Raw genomic sequence first — 21,040 nt, 5'->3', positions numbered from 1 at the left:
CTTAATTTTTCTGTAATTTAATTACAGTTACTTCTGATGTAATTGAGGTAAACACTGTGTATAGATCAATCCGATCTCACAGCGATTCGTATGCATTGTATGAGGTGTAAATATTACGACCGCACTCGTACAAATTCGTATGAATTATTGTAAAATATGTATGAAAAAAGTGTGAAATGTCATGAGATCAGACATAAAACAATAGTGGGTTTAACATCAAAATGTATTGTCTGATGCTAAAAAGTATGTTTTTATAATGTACTGTAACCTTCTCCACCTTGGTCAGATTAAGGATAATTCATGCAATTTTATAGTATTTATTTGAAAGAATTAAAACAGATTCATGTCTATCCTTGTATTATTCAGCTGGTTGAGATTAATATGGGATTTTGAAAGTAATTAGTAATTAAAAGTAATGAAATACTTTTTAGAGAGAGTAATTAGTATAGTAATCTAGCTACACTGTTGAAGAGGTAATTAGTAACTAGTAATTACTTTTTTAGAGTAACTTACCCAACACTGATTATAGTCAACACTAAAAATCGACAAAATCCTAGAAAATAATATTTGTTGTCGATATCGCACAACCCTAATCTTCTGACATCCACGCTGAAGCATAAAGCAGAGGGCCTGTTTGTACAGAACAACACAAACTAAATTTTCCGTATGGAGCACCAAGACTTGCTTTGTGGTGTTGGAGGAAGCAGTCTTCTCTTTGGTGACCTATGTGGATCGTGATAAAGGGGCTGCTCGTCATCATCATAATAACTGTCAGGATGGTGGTAACCCCGTGGCGTCTCGTACTCCTGGTCACTGTTGGGGTACCTGCATATGGTAAATATCCATCAATATATTTCTGTAAATGTGATTTATTTTAATTTAATTTGATTAGTTTTACCTATCACCCGACAGCATGCTTTCATCTTCGTAAAACTCCTCTCCGCTGTAGTACTCCCCAGAGTATCGATCTTCTTCATACTCCTCTTCACGGCGTATAGTGGGTCGTCTTCTGTCGCTGCCCTGCGCCCTGCGTGAAGGTCAAGAGGTCAGCGTCAGGCCGGTTAGATTGTGGTCAACGAGTCAGCGAAAGACCATGCTCTACCATGCAGACGTGCAGCTCCAGACCGCAGCGAGGCAATTATTAGTAAATAAGCAAAACCGCATTGCATTGTTCTACTTGTCCATGTATATGTACAGCAAATAACTAAAAATAGTATAAAATTAATATATATATACATTATATATTGGATATGCGCCTAACAATAGCGCACATTTATCCAGGTTAACGTTAGAGCGAGCTGCATGTTAGGGGGCTAATTTTGCTTAGCTACTACTTACATACCCAGACAGCAAACTGACATTAAATCAACGTGGAAACGACGTCTCTCATGACATCGAAACAACGCTGATCTGGCATTGTTTTGTTTATCGAATTAACATTGAACCAACGTCAGACGCGGCATTCTTCAAAGCTAAATGAAAATCGAAAATTGGTTTGCTTTCATAACGTTGAAACAACGTTGATTTCAAGTTGATTTTCCGTTCGTTTTGAAAGAATGACGCGTCTGACGTTGGTTCAAAGTTTATTCGATGAGCAAAACAATGTCAGATCAACGTTGTTTCGATGTCATGTTTCCACGTTGATTCAATGTCAGTTTGCTATCTGGGTATTTCAAATGATAAGCCATGTTTGAGGTTGATGAATGATAGCGAATGTTTGGATTTCCTGCCGACATATTTACCACATGGACCGGCCGTGTTAAAAATCTGTCCGTCATAGACTGCGTGACTACGGCAACTCCAAATGAGTTTTTCTGCAACTAAAGTTAACCGGCTAATTAAAATTCGGTTGACTTAGCCTCTTCTCGTCGACTAACATTCAGTTGATAAATGAGGACAGACCTATGATTTACAACTTTAAATCATGAATGGCATGTTGCTTAACACAAAATATTGAGCAAACTATACATCTATCCCTCCCAGCCATGCGTTTTGTAAAAGATATAGCATCTATTAGCTCTATATGCTAAACAGACTAGCAACCCCACTGGCCCAATATATATGACATCTTAACATTCCTACAGAGGGGAACTTAAAGGACAACTCTTGTTCTACAAAAATAAGGTACATAAAATGTAGTTAACTAGAAATAAACATTGTGTTTAAGTGTTATTTATATTTCTATAAAGCATTAATCTAACAATGACTCATCATTTAAGGCATAAGCATTTCATTTTGTTAGCACCAGTTATCCAGCAGACACATGCAGCAAGCCCCTCCTCTTTCCATTCATCACCCAATCACAACACACAGAGACTCAAAGACTTATCATGATTTGTTAATGCTTTACTAGATGCTCCTATCACCTTTCCAGTTTTGAAAGTCTATCTGTGTGTGTGTGTGTGTGTGTGTGTGTGTGTGTGTGTGTATAAAGCCCCTGTCCCAAATAGCACCAGTCAACTAGTCTTGTGGACTTTTGCAGACATGTAAAGTCAACATCAAGCGCTATGTGGGACAGGGCTGAGGTAGAAGAAAGCCCAACGCAGTTACCCACCGGCCCCAGTTCTGTTTATCATTCACCATCTGTTTTTATACAAGCAACAGTACCTGCTATGTAACATATAATACCTAATGTAACATACCTAATATACGTCTCATAGTAGCGCCTTCTGTTCCAGAAAGCAGAGAGATGGTTAAGAGAAAGCATTTCGATTAGGAATAAAAGAGAGAAAGGTTGAGAAAAGCAGGGGAATAGGAAAGGGGAATGGATGGGCACATATATCATACAGTATATACAGGATATATACAGCATTTTTATATATGTGAGGTAGGGGTGGGCGATATAGCCTAAAAATTATATCACGATATTTCAAGAATATTTGCGATAATGATATTTATCACGATATAGAAAAAATATATATGAAACAATGTTTTATTGGTGATTGCAGCTGGCTGGCAGCAGCATTAGTGCAAAAAAAAAGTATAACATAACTCCTTATCATTTTATTTTAACAATAACTACAGTAATACATTAACAATATTAACAATAACTTCAGAAGCCTGCACAATATTGTCACCTAATAAAATTAACCTAAACTTTGAAGTACAAAAAATTTAAACAAACAGCGGCAATCCAAACAAACCTTCAAAATGTAACAGTTGCCTTGCATAGTGTTTGGATTAGCATCAAATGAGGTATACAATACCTAATTTATACAATAATTGTATAAAATCGGAACATTTAGGGAAAAAAACATTTAGTGGGGAATAAATAAGAGACAATTGTAACACTAAATCTGGTAAAACTTTACACATTGCTCTTTGTATTGTACATTCATGAAAAAAAACAAGGTAACAAATCAAAAGGATTAATTATTATATAGCCTAGTCTACTATAAAATTGAGGCATGTTTAAAATGAATAGCACAGCTGTTTAATGAGGCAGCAACATATGATCGATAGGACAGAACAAAGGCTATTAATAATCTTTCATTGCGCAAAAGTATTATGATATGAAAGGCTCCAATATATCGCACAGCGCTTATGCGCATCCCGAGCGCTGAATGATGCGCTTGAAGCAACACGGAGTCACAGCGCGCAAGCGCAGCGCGTCGAATACTCCGCACTGAACAGTTCAAAGCACAAAGGAAATAAATATTGATGCGTAGCGTCGTGTATAATATACAGCATCTAGCTATGCAATCGTTTATCGAGTCCTTTCTTTTAACAGTTTTACACTTCAGTTACTGTGGGCGTGATGAACAATAGTGCTCTGACTCTAGTGACTGACACCCGGCCGGTAGAAAGTAACATGATGATTTAGTTAACGTTACAGCAATAAAGTCCAGCAAGATAAAGTTGTTTTATGCGAAAGCATAGAACTTTTATTTACAAATATAATAATAGTAACATTGAATCATCTTAGAAAGAGTTTAATCGTGTTGACTGTTGTACCCGAACTGCGGAAACTCTGAAGGAAGATTAGGCGAATGCAAAATGTACGCTAGTAGGGAAGTGGTGAAACGAGTTTTCATGCATATTTGACAAAATAATAATAATAATTGTGTTGTTGGAGATCTGACCTCTTGTACTCAAACAACTTCCATACTATTGAAGTAGCGCCCTTTTTAGGAACTAAATCTTGATCTGATCCGGAGGCTGACATGCTGCTGTGTTGTTGTGCACGCGCGTAAATACGCCATACGTCATCATATCATCAATATCGCGATATGACAATTTTTTATCATGTAAAATTTTATACCGGTATTATCGTGGACGGTATGATATGGCACAGCCCTAATGTGAGGCTGTTTTCACACTTGCTTCGATGGCTTTGTCCAAACCTGAGTTGAATTACACCCCGTCTTCCACACTTCACGTGACTTTTTGGTTTGACTAGCTCAATAAGCACCAAAAACATGGATAGTTTGGTTTTCTTTACTGTTTTAATTTGGTAAAAACCGACCATGAAGGGTCTGAACATAAATTTGATTCATTTTGGGGTCAGTCTTTGAGAACCTGAGCTACCAAAAGTGACATTATTTTACTTATGAATAAACCAAGTGGTCAAAAAACATAATTCTGTTTTCCTCTGATTTCGTATTTTGGTTAATCATACATATCTTGTCTAATATTTGCTCAGATGACCAGATCACTTCCCATTAATCTCATCCCTTCTTCAGAAATGGCCTCATTAGAGTGATGAGACAGGGAGTAAGACCAATCCCAAGGCTAAATTTCAGTGTTCAACAATGACTCTCAGAAATCGCTTACTGCACCTTTAAGAAGCATTGACCTTCCTGAAGAAATTCCAAACAATCCAAAGGGATTAAAGGAATTGGTTGTAGGTAGTTGTTGATAGTCATTAGATTACGCCATACTCTGCTAGCATATCGGTACTTGTCAAAATCGTTGAATACGTATGAATAAATATATCAAAAAGCTGAGAGAAAGATGTTAAATGAACAAAAAACAAGCATTCACCTTTGCCCTTGTGGGGTCCTGGGCTTGTCATATTCTCCATAGTACGATCCCGGGTAGCCGTTAGCGGGCATATGCTCATAGTACCGATTGTGTCCTCCGTTAGGTAAACTGGACATGTTGGCGTTATTTAGGTTGATGTTGGTAGACTTGGGCGACTTGTTGTAGGAGTTGTGATGATGATGGTGATGATGGTGGTGGCGATGGTGGTTTTGCTGGGCCATGGCATTAGCGCGGCCCAGGCGCCCCACAGGCTGTTCCATATGGGCGTAATGTGGGGGCGGCTGCACCTGAAGGGGGCGCTGTGTGGCGTTCGTCTGGTGACCGGAGCTCCTCCGGGGGTCTCCGTTTACGTGGTTAATGTGGTTGCCAAAGAGTCCTCCATTTCGCTGGGAAAAAATACTTGTGTTTGTAAGTTTAAAAAAAATGCGCAATGGACGAAAAAATAGCGCCATATTTCAGTTTTCGCGGCTAAAAGCCCGTTCACACCAAGAACGATAACTATATCCACACTACAGGACGATAACGTTCAGTTTATTCTTTGTCGTCTGCTACTTTAAATGCTCGAGGTGGATTCTGATTGGCTGTCAATGTTTTTATCGTTTATGAGCTGGAAAAAATCATTCTGAAAGTGAGTCCAAAGATATTGTTTATGTGTGTCATTATCGTTATAGTCGTGATGTGGACTTTGCTAGTCTCAGAATAAGAATGGTAATAAAAGTTTATAGTTATACTTACTGTGTTATAGATATCGCCCTTGGTGTGAATAGCCTTTAAAGGATAGATGTACAAGCTTTAGTAGACGCAAAAAAATAAAAAACTCTTGAAATTTATCCCACACAACCTTTTAGTCATTTGCGAAAAATTAAATATGGCGTCTTTCACAGTTTGTCGAGTGCTAAAACATTTGAGATTGCCATTTTTAATGATCTCATGGGAAAAAGAAGTTGGAAAGGAGGTAAAATGGCGTATGGTGTGAGTGAATTTTCAACTGAATTTGAAATCAAGAGAAATGCAGATACAGTGTGCTAAAGCTAACAGTTAGCTGTTAGTAAAATGAACCTTGTTTAAATGTTGATAACATCACTGAAATCAACAATTGATGGTCAACTTGATGCATTTATCCCTGTTTAGTGTCTTAATCTTAGACTTACAGCATATAAGTTACAGGGACGGCGAATAATTCATTGCAACTCCCTTAAGGAACTGTTACTACTCAACTCAGAACGGTTAAAGTGAGACAGATCGATTTTATAAGGAGAAAGGGGTCATAAAAGGTGAGTAATTTACCCTATAAATTTCTTCGTCCTCCTCTGGCATAAAGTCTACAAGCTCATCATCCTGCAGGTCACATGATATTGCACGGCGTATTTCTGGCCCAATGTCATGCAGCGTACGGAGGCCAGCCTGTAACCATGACGACAAGATAGCTAAGGACCTGTTCTTCAATGGAAAGCCCTTGAACAGCAGCGACATGTTGAAAACGGAGACCCTCACACACACATGCCACCAGGGGGCAGTTTACCAGACACATTGACACAAACAGGCTTGACGAGACAGTTCCAGACAGGACAAATTCATGAGAGATGACAACAATCACAACAGACAAAGAGGACAAACACGAAAGCTCCTTCATATTTGTTCACTACAACTAATACACTTACTGTACTATCCTTTACTGTGACTTTCTAAAAAGGACTGCATTAGGCACAGAGCTATTTTCAAAACATTTCAAGTGTAAAAAATCTAAAAAAAAAAAAAGTGTTAGTTCATAAAACCCCTAAACAAAGATTATGTGTGCAAAGAAATCAAACACATTAAAGTGTTTGATTTATGAGGATGGAGACTAACAAAATGTCTCAAAACAATGATACATGAATTATAACTCCGAAGTGATGGCAAACAAACACTTCAACCACATGTAAAACAGACAGAAATACATTTACAGATCACCATTAGCACACAGAGGGATCTATATTAGAGCTAAAACAACATCCAAAAACAGAGATACAGTCGAGGTAGAGAAGGTCTCATGCAAAGGAAAAGGAAATAGTTTATTCGGTCAAATTTGTTTAAAATTATTGCAAATAGTACAGGGTGTTCACAATGACAGTGATTTGCTTTTGATTAACTAAGAAATTATTCTACCATAAAAATGCCTACTAACGAAAATATGTAGTTGATGCTAGAGCTGCATAAATTCTGGATAAATTGAGAATCACAAATTTTAGTTTTTAATCATTAATTCAACATAAATGGCTTTCCAAGAAAGTTTGCGAGTGACTTACAGTACAGCGATGTGATTTCTGTCAGTGTGAACACACCTCAAGGCCAAAACTAATGCACACACAACGTAAGCTCGCAAATACCAATTCGACAACAATAATTTGCCTTAAAAACCAGACACCACTTATTAATACAACCAACAAAATGAAATCTCCAAAAAACACACATGCACGTTGCGCTTACCTGCAGGGCGATGGCCGTGCTGTTCTGTGCTGGGTGAACGCCTACCAGGCCTTCCTCTTTGCGTTTCTTGAATTTCCTAAAGTAGTCCTGTATCAGGAAAGTGGCATAGAACTTCCCCACCGTTACCTCATCATCTGAGTGAACAGACCACACACACGGCTTCGCTGTCAGCAAGTAGCTTCAACGCACGCATACACACGTCTTCGTGACGCACGTTGAGAGACAGAAGTTGACGCCAAGAGATGCTTCGTGTTATTCTAACTACGTAGTCATTGAGAGAGAAAAACAGCTGTATAATCTGTGAATTAAATTCTAATGAACCCTTCAGAATTGTCTGGATTTCTACACAAATGGCTCCGAAAATGTGACCCAAGTCTTTATAATAAACGCGGGCGCTCTTAATTAACAAACACCACATACAAGAGCAACATTTGCTGTAGATCACAGGACTCTAAAGCGTTTCGCTGTAGTTATTTTGAAGTTCATTTTCAACCTCTTTTAGTAGGGTGACCTTGAATGTGTATACCGTACTCTACCATTCAAAAGTTATTTTCGAGACTGCATTTGTTTGATCAAAAAATACAGTAAAACTGTGAAATATTATTACAACTTAAAATAACTGTTTTCTATTTTAAAATGGCATTTATTCCTGAGATGGCAAACCTACAGGTGTTCCTTCAGAAATCATATTAATATGCTGATTTGCTGCTCAATAAACCTTTTTCATTATTATCAATGTTGAAAACATCTTTGTGGAAATTGTCCAACTCCAACATGTTCCCCAGGATTCTTAATTAATTAAAAGTTACAAAAAACAGCAAGGAATATAAATCTTTTGTCACTTTATAAATGTCTTTACTGTCATTTTTGATCAATTTGATGCATCTTTGCTAAATAAAAGTGCTCATTTCTTAAAAAAAAAAACATTTATTGACCCCAAACTTTTTATTTTTTTTCCAAATGGCACTTTAAAATGTGATGTTTATTAAATAAGAATTCCTTTATTTTTTATTTCTAAAACCAGAAAAAACAGACTCCAGACTACATTTTAAAGCCATTCATGCAAGAAATATAGATAATTACAATAATTAGGTTTTAAACTTTTAACTGCAATATAAAAACAATTAAAAGCCTAAATAAAATAATCTAAGACAAGAATTTTCTGATGAAAAATCGAACTTAAGCTGGTAGTTATGTTTTGGAAGATAGTAACTGGATTCTAGCTGGTTTATGCTAGTTACCATCCTGGATCAGCAGCAAACCAGATACTAGCTGGTGAACAGCTAAAAACCAGCTATCTTATTCCAAACATAGCTATCAGCTTAACGCCATGTCGGGAGTTGAATATTTCATTTTCATGGTTTAGCACCCATCAGATATCTGTAAGTATTAGCACATTAGCATTAGCATTAGCATAGCAACTGTGAGTGAGAGAGATTACTGAAGTTTGGAGAAGGGGGTTGCAAAGAACTGTATCAGCTAAGCCATCTACATAACTTGACTAAATCTAGTCCTATTTGTACTTAAATTCTACTGGGAACATGCAAGCAAGCAACAATGAGCAATATTTATTAGCACATTAGCGTTGCATTTAGTGGGTGCATTTGTGCATGTCAATACTGTTTTTGCATATGCAGTTTGATCCTCTATGTGTATATAAAGACTATGTGGTTATGTTGTGTTTATGTATTGTGTAAGTGTGTGCATGTCAATACTGTTTTTGCATATGCAGTTTGATCCTCTATGTGTATATAAAGACTATGTGGTTATGTTGTGTTTATGTATTGTGTAAGTGTGTGTGAGAATCATTCTGAAGCAGGGGTCTGTCACTTTTTTAAACAAGCACGTTGGGGACAGATCAGGATAGAAGAGGCAACATTAGTTCCATGCCACCACCCTAAAACAGAATTGCTTCAGAATATTCTGAAGATTTGAACTTTTACATGAACAGAAAGACAGTTAATGAGGAACGGAAGCTGTGGAAAAGCTCAAGCAGATACAGGAGAGAGAGAGCGACAGTGTAGTAAACAGAGAAAGAGACATTTTTAGAAGGACACGGCATGCCTGAGTTGCCATGCAAGCCCAAAGCTCAACACACACACACACACACACACACGCACCTTCTTCAAATCCTCCACCCATATACTCATACACACAAACACACACCATTGAGGTTCCAGTGTGGACGCAGTGAAAGCACCGAGCAGGAGAGGAAAGCATTTGCGACAAATACGGAACAGAACAAACATTGCAGAGACCCGACCAGGAGAAACTAAGAGTAGAACAGCAGGAAAAAGCTAGAGCGACAACTGTGTGTGATGCAAATGTACAGTATGTGTGCATATGCTACATGTAGGAATCTAAATTATGTTCTATATTTGTTCTTTTCTAAATGGATGATTTAGGTGTGAGTTAAAAGACGCAGAAGTTAGCGTTGTTGTGTATGTCTATGCTCAGTTGTGAATGTATTTCCATTAGCAGGGACAGGCTCTGGGATTTATAACTGACCACCAGCAGGGGGCACCACTTGATCCAGAAGTTTCATGCTTGTTCTCTTCCAGATCTTCTTAATCACAGCTCTGAGCTCTTCGTTCGCCTGCTCTAGGTTACCTGGGTCAAAACACACACACACACACACACCATGTTATCAACACAACTATAAGGGTAGTTTCAACTCACTACCATTACATGTAGAAAAGAGTTACTTTAAATTGTAATGCAGTCTTGGTGAGTATAAAACATTTAAAAATCGTATTGACCCCTGTAACTACATAGCACTTAATCTTTTATAATATAAGATTTTGGCCAAATGACAGAAATAAATGAGCACCCACATAAACCGTTTAACCGGTAAGTTGATGAAAACGTAACACGATGCACTTTCTGCCTCAGATACGGCTGTTAAACACATATCTCCTAAATTCTCAGAAATTTACAGGTCAAAAAAACTCCATTTGGGATTGATTTTGGTCAAATGTTAAAAACAGTATAATTTTCATGCACGTGTCTGACCATATATAAAATTAAATATCAGCACTATTTAATTATTTAAAAAGTACAGTGCTTTTGGAGATATGAGGTTTCTGCCCGACAGTGATGATGTTTAAGTTTTATGACTTTTGTGAATATAGCAAATGATCTTGTCTTTAATAATTTAATTGAAATGGATTTCAGTAATTAAGCGTTTTATGGACTTCCCGACTGTAATTTTGATTCAGAGCGTTTTGCGAACCGCTATAGGCACTTCAGCGAAGAATTCACATACCTTCCGTTTTGATCTTCAATGCAGTTCTCACGAGAGCAAAAAGTGTGGCGTTAAACATGACCGTGCCATCACTGTTCAGGGGCATGTTCATAGCCACCAGTCTCTGGAGTTGAGAAAGAATGACAGATATAGAGATAGAGAGTTGGGTGTGTTTGCAAATGTTTAAACACATTATTAATTAATGCGTCCGTCTTACGTACCTTGCAAGCGACTCTATGAGGACAAAGCTTCCCAAAACCAAGAGGAGGCTGAATCCGCCGTAACAATGTCACCACATCGAGATGTTTTATTCTGCCTCTGTCATAAAAAAGAGAGAAACATTGACTGAAAAATACCATTTGCTCTTCATTTCATTGCTATCATGGACAAGCAACTGGCATATTGTGATATTCCTTCCTACAGGTATATTCATAAACACATTCACATATGCTTACTTGGCCTCTGGATCATACTCTGACCAAATCCTCTTAAATTCATCAAGATGATGTGGCCCCAGAATCGACCAATCACGGGTCAGATAGTCAAAGTTGTCCATGATGACAGCCACAAACAGGTTAATGATCTAAAACAAGATATTCAATTTGATTCACATGAACAACTTTTGAGAACATAATTGTTTATAATTCTCCCCAAAAGTCCTCAAAAAAAAAATTAGAATAAAATACATAAATAAAAATGACTAAGTTTGTTTCTGCCACAGAATTAAAAAAATAAAGGTACAGTAATTGCAAAAAACAGTACTTTTTACTTTTACTTACAATTTGAGAAAAATGTCAGAATTATGAGTTTATATCTCACACTTCTGACTTTTTTTCTTGCAATTCTGTGTTATTAATTCACAATTATGAGAAGAAAAGTGAGAGAAAAAAGTAAGATAATGTTATAAGATTAATTTTTTCAGTGGCAGACACCTAAAAAATTTAATTGTGAGATTCATGCAATTATGAGTGTATGACTTGAAATTATGAGCTATAAACGAAAAAATTCTATTATATTAATAAATAATAATAATATTATTATTATTATTTATAATATTATTAAAAAATTATATCATTTTAATAAATAATATTATTCAAGTAATTAGTTAAAAATCAAAAGGAGGTGTAGTTAGTATGAGTGTACCAGGAAGGCGCAGAGCATGTAGAAGGTGATGAAGTAGATGATGGCGAAGCTGCTCCCGCAGGTCATTTCTTCTCCGGGATTATAGTCTGACTCTGGGTCACACAGCTTCCCTGTCATACACGCCAACATGATCTCCTGCCAGGCTTCACCTGTTGCACATCTACACCCCAACACACACAAACAATGCATAATCTCAAATGTAATCTGATATTAAACACAAACTCCTAGATGAACCGACAGCATAAAAAAACGGGAAGTGTAATAAATGCAACGGCATCTTCATAAGCTTTCAAAGCTTTGACATCTTCACTGACCTGAAGAGCAGAAGCACAGCCTGGGGGAACGTCTGAAAGTTGTTGTTCCTGTTGATTTGTGTGTGATCCACCATGGCGATTTTCCCAAACACCTGAAAGATGGAGTGAGTTTCACTGATGGTAAATCAGACTAAAAGGTGAAGTGCGTCATTTTACACTGAATGTGGGTGATTTGCATTTTAACCTGTAATCAAATACACTCACTGAAATGCTATTAAAGGAGTAGTTCACTTTTCAAAAAACTTTTGCTGATAATTTACTCACTCCCATGTCATCCAAGATGTCCACGTCTTTCTTTCTTCAGTTGAAAAGTAATTAAGGTTTTTGATGAAAACATTCCAGGATTTTCTCCATATAATGGACTTCAATGGGAACCAAACGGTTCAAGGTCCAAATGAGAGTTTCAGTGCAGCTTCACAGGGCTTTAAACGACACCAGACGATGAATAAGGGTCTTATCTAGTGAAACGATTGGTCATTTAAAAAATAAATAAAAAAGTTTAAGTTTTAAAAGCACAAATGCTCGCCTTGCTCTGTACTGCGATGCACGTTCGTGACTCTCCTGTTCAAACTCATTCATCAAAATGAACAAATCTTTTTTTGAGTAATGACTCGAAGGGTCCAAGATAAGACCCTTATTCATCGTCTGGTGTCGTTTAAAGCCCTGCACTGAAACTCTCATTTGGACCTTGAACCGTTTGGTTCCCATTGAAGTCCATTATATGGAGAAAATCCTGGAATGTTTTCATCAAAAACCTTAATTTCTTTTCGACTGAAGAAAGAAAGACGTGGACATCTTGGATGACATGGGGGTGAGTAAATTATCAGCATAAGTTTTTCTAAAAGTCAACTACTCCTTTAAGCAAAAGTCACCATGAAATCAAAACAGACAATTTCTATTTTTAATGAAATATTGCAGAATTTATTATAAATGATTTATCTGTGCTCATCATATCTAATTCCCCTCCCTCTTGCGGCGCCATCTCTTCTCTGATGATGCGTTTACTGGCACGAGGGCGGGGCAACCTGTCACTCACATGAGATCAACCAATAGCAAACCACAATCATCCAACCATCCATTCAATTCACCATGAAAACAAATGAAACTAACCTGCATGCCAATGACAGCGTAGATGAAGAAGAGCATAGCTATCAGCAAAGCGACATATGGCAGGGCCTGAGAAAAGAGCATATATATTACTATATCAAACTGACCCCAAACCGAAACACATTTACTCTAAAGAAGACTGCTTTGTGGTAAAACAAGGAGAAAAGCATTAAGAATATCTATATAATTGGGTTTTCATTATGTTTTTTCTGACCTGGAATGACTTGATGAAGGTCCAGAGGAGGGTTCGAATGCCCTCCCCCCTGCTCAGCAGCTTGACCAATCGCATCACCCGGAACAGACGGAAGAAGGTAATGGAAATGCGAGCACTGTCCTCTGTGTTCTGTGGGGGCGGAGTAAGCATCAGTGAACCAATCAGGGAAAAGACATAACGCAGGGAATCGGGCTGTATTAAGGCAGTCTGACCAGCAGAGGGCAGCACAATATAGTTTTACACGTTTTGATGGTTCATTTAAAGCCAGATTTAGATTTTAGATAATCAAAACAACATAATATTTAGACTGGTGTGACTGATCCTGAAACACAACCAGAGACCCTGCGTTTCATGCTTACATCCTAGAGAAGAAAGGAAGGGGGAAGAAGGGTGCATGCTGGGTAAAGAAAAACCTTGCCATACTTGACTGCAAACATCAGCACAAGCATGGCTCTCTTGACCCAGAGTTACTTCATGCCAATTTACAGTGGGCCCCTAAAAAAGCCCTTCATGGGTGAGAGGTCAGTTTGAGGTCACAACCTTACCTGACCCGATCCGACCTAATCTGACCTGACTTCAGGGGCCCTTTAACCATGCAGCAGTGTCAGCGCTACAAACGCGAGGGCCCGACGACCCCACACACACACACACTCACACAGTTTGTCACGTTTGCGTGACACTCCCCCTAATTGACAAAAAAAAGTCAAAGAATGTAAAACCGAAGCAAACAAAGATAAAACAAACTTGGATATAAAAGCAAATAAACAACAAATTGAAGTTGGGGTGGGTTAAGATGAGAGGCAACAATGTTTAATCAAAAGACAGAACTCAAACGGAAACCTGAAAAGGAATGCAGACTCTAAAATTGGGCAAAAAACCCAAGAGGGGCAGAATATCTTACCCCCGACTCATCCACCTGAGGTGCCTCTGTGGGCTTTAAAATCAAAGACCTGAATTAATCACTCTCATATGAAGTTAGCACAGCCACTTACGCTTTAAAACGCATTCAGACACTCGTTATATCAAACTCTATAATAACATTTCTAACCGACAGATATCAGGACAGCGAACTGGCTCAAACAACCTCACGACAGACAATCCTCCATTTAAAACTGATAATCTGGACTAAAAAATGACCAGTGACCAGAGACAAAACAGGACTGGATTCACATAAGGGGCTTATATAACACGAAGATCCATCATGTGACCTTATTTCTATCCCGTGGATTACATAAGCAGCTGTAGACAGCGTCGGCATACAATACAGCACACACATTCATACACACACAAACAAATTATCAGGACAGTGATGGACTAGCGCACACTTACAGTATGCAATGATTACAACTTTGTAAACAAGAGCGTATCCAAAAAACAAACAAACGCTAAGCATCATAAAAAGACTAGTATAACAAACACAAATATACACTCCTCTACATTCAGATGCATTAACAATGTCAATGTTGCGATAAAAAAATGATATAACCAGATGAATGGAATTATGTGTCTGTAGTTTTTGTATGATTCAAAATAATTCTTTAACTTTCACTTAAAGAATATTTAGTAAATATATAGTACAATGTGACACTAACAACTAACTAGCAGCAACCAATTCCATGCAGTGAAAACATTTCAAGTTTTGTTATAATTAACAATTTATGTACAGATAAAATATGGTTATGTCCTGTCATCATCTTTTTACTAGTCCATTGGACTCTGTCATTTATTTTTGCAAAGTCAAACAACTTTATCAAACACTTTATCAAACACAACGCATTCAGTAACATTAAAACACAGTGGGAAGAAAGTTCAGCATGTAATCAGAAAAAAGATGAATCCTTCATCTGTGAAAAAAACAAGAGACTCCAGACAGATATGGCTTCACTCATACAGCCTGACGTCCCTCGTCATAAACGTTTTACATTTGCATGAGAAGCAGAAATAATAAGATGCAGTTTCTGGCTGTAGAGCATTTGATGGGGCATGCGTTAAGCAGTCGGGCATGTGCGCGCACAAACAATGTCTTTCTCTCCATAACAGCAACACAAGCCTTGAAGAACTTCAGTGTTTCAGTAGCACTGCAGCACCTCCATGCATGTACTGTACCCTGCTAAAGAGTCACCACTCGAGGGCGCTCTGACAGTCCGATGCAAGAGAAGAGAGAAAGGAAGGATAGAAGGAAAGAATAAGGAAGGAAGAAAGGAAGGAAGGATGGAAAACCTAAGAAAAAAAGGTAGAAATGACAGAAAAAGCAGAAAGGAAAACATAAGGAAGGAAGGAAGGAAGGAAGGAAGGAAGGAAGGAAGGAAGGAAGGAAGGAAGGAAGGAAAAGAATGGAAAACCTAAGAAAAGAAGGTAGGTCTGACAGAAAAAGAAGGAAAGAAGGAATGAAGGAAGGAAGGAAGGAAGGAGGAAGGAGGGAATGAAGGAAGGAAGAAAGGAAGGAAGGAAAAGGATGGAAGGAAGGCAGGAAGGAAGAAATGAAGGAAGGAAGGAAAAGGATGAAAGAAAAGAAGGTAGAAATGACAGAAAAAGCAGAAAGATAAACATAAGGAAGGAAGGAAGAAATGAAGGAAGGAAGGAAAAGGATGAAAGAAAAGAAGGTAGAAATGACAGAAAAAGCAGAAAGGAAAACATAAGGAAGGAAGGAAGGAAGGAAAAGAAGAATGGAAAACCTAAGAAAAGAAGGTAGAAATGACAGAAAAAGCAGAAAGGAAAACATAAGGAAGGAAGGAAGGAAGGAAGGAAAAGAAGAATGGAAAACCTAAGAAAAAAAGGTAGGACTGACAGAAAAAGAAGGAAAGAGGAAGGAAGGCAGGAAGGAGGAGGACGGGAGGAGGAAGGAAGGAGAAAGGACAGAAGAAGGAAAGAATGACAGAAGGAGGAAGGAAGGAGGAGGAGGAAGGGAGGAGGAAGGAAGGAAGGAAGGAAGTAGGAGGAAGGGAGGAGGAAGGAAGGAAGAAATGAAGGAGGGAGGAAGGAGGAAAGAAGGAAGGAGGAGGAGAAGAGGAAGGAAGAAAGGAAGGAGGAAGGAGGAAAGAAGGAAGGATGGAAGGAAGAAAGGAAGGAGGAAGGAAGGAAGTAGGAGGAAGGGAGGAGGAAGGAAGGAAGAAATGAAGGAGGAAGGAAGGAGGAAAGAAGGAAGGAGGGGAGGAGGAAGAAAGGAAGAAAGGAAGGAGGAAGGAAGGAGGAAAGAAGGAAGTATGAGGAAGGTAGAAGGAAGGAAGGAAGGAAGGAGGAAGTCAGCAATAAGCAGTGATGAGGTCATGCAGCCTGTCTGACGTCTACACACCTGCTCTACTCAAGCTCTCACTCCTCTGAGCTCTAACAGCTCACTGAAGAAAGACAGAACAGAGAGACAGACAGTCACTCAGCAGACAGACAGACTACAGAGATAGAGAGAGATATTAACTGCATCTCTGAGCTGTCAGAGAACAGAACTCAACAGCAGAAACATCACAATTCAGTTTAAACTCAGACCAACCAGGAGCTCTCTTCTAAGACTGGAAAGTGTCATAATTACCTTCATATTAACATTACATTTCATATTTGAGTCAGATCCTGTCTACTTGCTCAAAGAGGAGACATTTCAGGTTAAGTCAGTTTTAGGTGGGATTCAGACTTAAAATTCATTCATTAGTTTAAGGCTTAGCGCTCTAAAGGAAATACACTACTGGAACACTGGCCGCAATACTGTTGGGCCCTATTCATACGATCCTACCCGATGAACTCTGTATAATAGAGTGATGGTGTTTTATTAGTTAGATCAGTCGTCATTTAAATCAGCTCTGAGCTCCAGGGCCATTCTGTCTGGAGGTGAACAAGAGGCAATGATAGAGAGGAAGAGCAAACTTCAAACTGACTACACCGGCTGGGACTGACCGGAGAGGTGACCGGGGGCCCGAGCGCCATCTGCAGGAAATCAAGCTAATGTTAGCAGGACATATCCCAGCATGCAACAGGGGATGCGCAAACCGTTCACTCCAACCACCGCAAGATTGTGTGAAAGTCACACATACCCCCGAGGGGGCATTAATGAGTATAGATACTGTATGAGCATCTCAGATCAGACGGCAGGACACAAATCAGTGATTGGTACCCACTGTCTTTCATCTAATGCTTTACTGTATATCTATAAGCGCAGATTTGTGTATGTAAATTCAGCATGCCTGCAAGCCACTAAAAACAGTGATAAAATGAGTTTCACAAGGCTTTTAAAATGATTCTTGAATTCTTTCATTATTTAACCAGCCTCATGTTGTTTCAAACCTTTGAAGAACGTTGCAATATCATGAAAGTGCAAAACCTGTAAAAATGACACAAATGTACAAGATTCTGATTGGCTGTCAATATTTTTGTCATTTATCAGCTGGAAAAAAAAATGTTCTAAAAGTGATTCCAAAGATTTGTTTCTCTGTGCTGTTATCAATATAGTCATAATTCTGCTATTCTTTTATAAACCATTTTTAGACCTATATCCTTATTGTTAATGTTTAAAGAGATAGTTATTTTTTGATATGTTATAGCTTACCTCAAGGGCATCCAAGATGTACAGTAGATGTCTTTGTTTCCACAGTATTTTCAATTTTTAGATTTTTCGGTCAAACCGTTCTTGTCTGACAGTCATATAATGGAGGTCTATCGTCACCACCTCAAAGAGCATGCACAGAGAAGTCCAAATTAAACATGATTTACTCGTAAATGTATGTACACATTGATGGCCTAAGACACGAAACGAGCGGTTTGTGTGAGAAAACGAACAGTATTTATATCGTTTTTACCTCTTGTAACCACAGTCACGTCCAAGTGATCTGAGGGCGAGGGCGCTTCTATCTGCGCAAGCGTCGGAAAGCCCCAGAAGGGATCTCTTGCAGAGATTTCAGAAGTGTTACCCATCACTGTGAAGATCTAAACATATTTAGATATACAGGAAATCGCAATGGAAGACGATTTCAATATATCAACAGACAATGTTGATTTTTTTTTCCACAACCGCGCAAGAGATCGCTTCCGGCGCTTCCGCAGATCAAAGTGCCTGCGCCTTCAGATCACTTGGACGTGGCTGTGGTTACAAGAGGTAAAAACTATATAATTACTGTTCGCCGTCAATGTACATTTACGAGTCATTAAATCAAGTTTAATTTGGACTTCTCTGTGCATGCTCTTTGAGGTGGTGACCATAGACCTGCATTATATGACTGACAGACAAGAACGGTTTGACCTAAAAATATCAAAATTGAAAATACGGTGGAAACAAAGACACCTACATCTTGGATGACCTTGAGGTAAGCTAAAACATATCAAAAATTAATTTCAAAGTGAACAATCCCTTTAAGTTATCATCCTTGGTGTGAACGGGCCTTATATTTTTTTTATTAATTTCCTGCTTATTGTAGAGGTTCCATTTATTATTGAAGATTTCTACAGGAAAAAAATGTTATAAATGTTTGGAACAAAAATGAGGGTGAGGAAATAATGACTTTTTGGGTGAACTATCTCTTCTGAAACAGTTAATCACATAGGCTTGATGGAAGACCTTGTGAAACAGTTTTATCACCACTGAAACGCACAAACACAGCAGAAAATAAAGATGTAGAAGAAAACAAAAACATACAAAAAGACAGGACATAGCCACTCTCAAATTCCCTCTCTCGCACACAAACATCCACAAACTTTCATAAACACATATCACAAGTCCACAATCATACTATACAAGGACACAACGTACAGAGACTCAACGATAACACATCCAATGAAAATGGCCACAATACAATATACAATATACACATATATACATTTATATATGGACGCTGAGACATGAGAAACTCCAGAGAGATAGCACTGTAGCTCAGACAGCATTGTGACAGGAGTGTGAGAGGAGACACAAACCAATAAATACATATGTGTGTGTGTGTTCCCTACATTACATGTCTGAAACTGGACAGTGATTGTGTAGCACAACCAAAGAGATCACACACAGAAACTCCACAATTGCTCTTAACCTGTTAACTGTCACCCCCCCTTTTTTGAATAGACATGAAAATGCACATTTCGAACTTAAATGGTTGTAATTCAAGAATGCTTTGGAATATAGACATATGATTGGTCTTGTTTTAAAGAAGACATTTGGCAGATTTTTGTAGAAGTGAAATAAATTAAGAAAGTGAAACAGAAAAAAAGTTATAGAAGTTTGAGTTTATGGAAATGTACAATGTAAAAATATTAATTATTCATATTTTACATAAAATATATATTTTCAAAACCTGGGCTACTCTAAAATGTCAGAAAGATCAAAGCCAAAAATATGAACAAGTTGTGTTTCAAATTTTAGGTTGATATCTCAAAAAATGAGCTTTCAGTAAGATTTTGTTTGAGCGCAGTACCAAACTTTTTCACTAGGGCACAATCAGACTCCATTACTGCCCATATAAGGGCGCCTGCATTTCCATTCGTGTTTTGAGTGATATGAACCATTATTTTCACAATTTTCATACAATTTCTGAAGTAGAGATCCTATTCAGAAGTAGCATGGGAAGTTTGGCAGATTTTGATATGAATTGAACCTCTAAGAAACACATACAAAGAACACGCATGCAAGTCATAGCTAGCTGCCACGTCACAAATGGTGAATTTATTATTTTTTTCTTGATATTTCAAACTTTTCAGACCTTTTTTTTCCAAAATAATTGAATGGATTCTATCTTTTGAACTTTTGGCATGAAAACAAACTGAGGTATCTACCATTTTTTATGATTTTTCATGTTTGCTGCTATTTTAAAATAAAGGTCTGAACACGCCTTATGAGTATGAAAATATTCTTGTTTTATATTGATAAATTATGGCTCCTCTGTAATATATTTTGAAAATCAGTCACCAAATATGGAAACTAGAGATTGTAAGCTTTCAAATGATATATAGTTTGTCAATATTATTTAAAGTATTTACTAAGATATTATTGTTTTAAAAATATAGTGGCAAACGTCCCACCTGTGGGACGGTGACAGTTAAGTGGTTAAAGAAACACCATCACTTTCCAGCACCACCCTCTTCATGTCCAGCATTAATGAACAACATTTACAAAAATAATCAAATAAAACAAAACTCAATCAGGGCCAAAAACTAACTCGCCGAACGCCAAATGAGAGTAAAAATCGATGTTGGCGAGTAAATGAAACGGTGTCGCTTTTGGCCGGTACATCAAACATGTAGTTGACAAGCCAGCACGGCATCGTCATGAAAGTTTAAGCCTTGACAATATTCAAGAAGACTCGAAAGGGAGCTCATTCGGTTACTGTGTGGAAAAGCCCAGAAAGCCGCACAAATACTAAACCGAGCTCTCTTTCACGTCTTCTTGCACTTGAGCGGACAAATTCACAAATTATGTCAAAAAATAGCAAGTATCCCCATAAACATAGTTGAACGTTTAGTTAATGCATGTGTATCAGTATATTAAATATGTGCATGAGCTCTTAAAGTGACAGCAGCCTAATATTCCTGCTGCTCTCTGTGTTTTTAAAGTGAATCAAACAACAAAGGAAAAATAAAAAAAATGAAATATATGTATGATAT

The 21,040-nt window shown here is 37.9% G+C and overlaps 1 protein-coding gene across 14 annotated transcripts in view; it reads right to left on the bottom strand.

The window, feature by feature from the left end:
- Positions 1-21,040, bottom strand: part of cacna1da (calcium voltage-gated channel subunit alpha1 Da) — an 82,244-nt gene that overhangs the window by 2,827 nt on the left and 58,377 nt on the right. For 5 of the 14 annotated variants that reach the window (XM_039673716.2, XM_039673717.2, XM_039673718.2 and 2 more), the window contains 15 exons: positions 14,373-14,405; positions 13,472-13,600; positions 13,261-13,326; positions 12,151-12,242; positions 11,837-11,996; positions 11,149-11,276; positions 10,915-11,011; positions 10,715-10,817; positions 9,958-10,059; positions 7,450-7,583; positions 6,271-6,387; positions 4,984-5,369; positions 2,643-2,669; positions 899-1,027; positions 686-825 (listed from right to left, as the gene is read on the bottom strand). In XM_039673716.2, coding sequence (XP_039529650.2) covers positions 686-825; positions 899-1,027; positions 2,643-2,669; positions 4,984-5,369; positions 6,271-6,387; positions 7,450-7,583; positions 9,958-10,059; positions 10,715-10,817; positions 10,915-11,011; positions 11,149-11,276; positions 11,837-11,996; positions 12,151-12,242; positions 13,261-13,326; positions 13,472-13,600; positions 14,373-14,405 — 1,843 coding nt within the window. The remainder of the gene's footprint in view (positions 1-685; positions 826-898; positions 1,028-2,642; positions 2,670-4,983; positions 5,370-6,270; positions 6,388-7,449; positions 7,584-9,957; positions 10,060-10,714; positions 10,818-10,914; positions 11,012-11,148; positions 11,277-11,836; positions 11,997-12,150; positions 12,243-13,260; positions 13,327-13,471; positions 13,601-14,372; positions 14,406-21,040) is intronic. The other 9 variants (XM_089125273.1, XM_089125275.1, XM_039673719.2 and 6 more) reach the window with 4 other exon arrangements.

The sequence above is a fragment of the Pimephales promelas genome, chromosome 21, assembly GCF_988280905.1.
Source record: "Pimephales promelas chromosome 21, fPimPro1.hap1.1, whole genome shotgun sequence".
In the NCBI taxonomy this organism is placed as follows: Eukaryota; Metazoa; Chordata; class Actinopteri; order Cypriniformes; family Leuciscidae; genus Pimephales; species Pimephales promelas.
The sequence above is the reverse complement of the archived record's forward strand: the minus strand, read 5'-3'. Positions and strand labels throughout refer to the sequence as shown.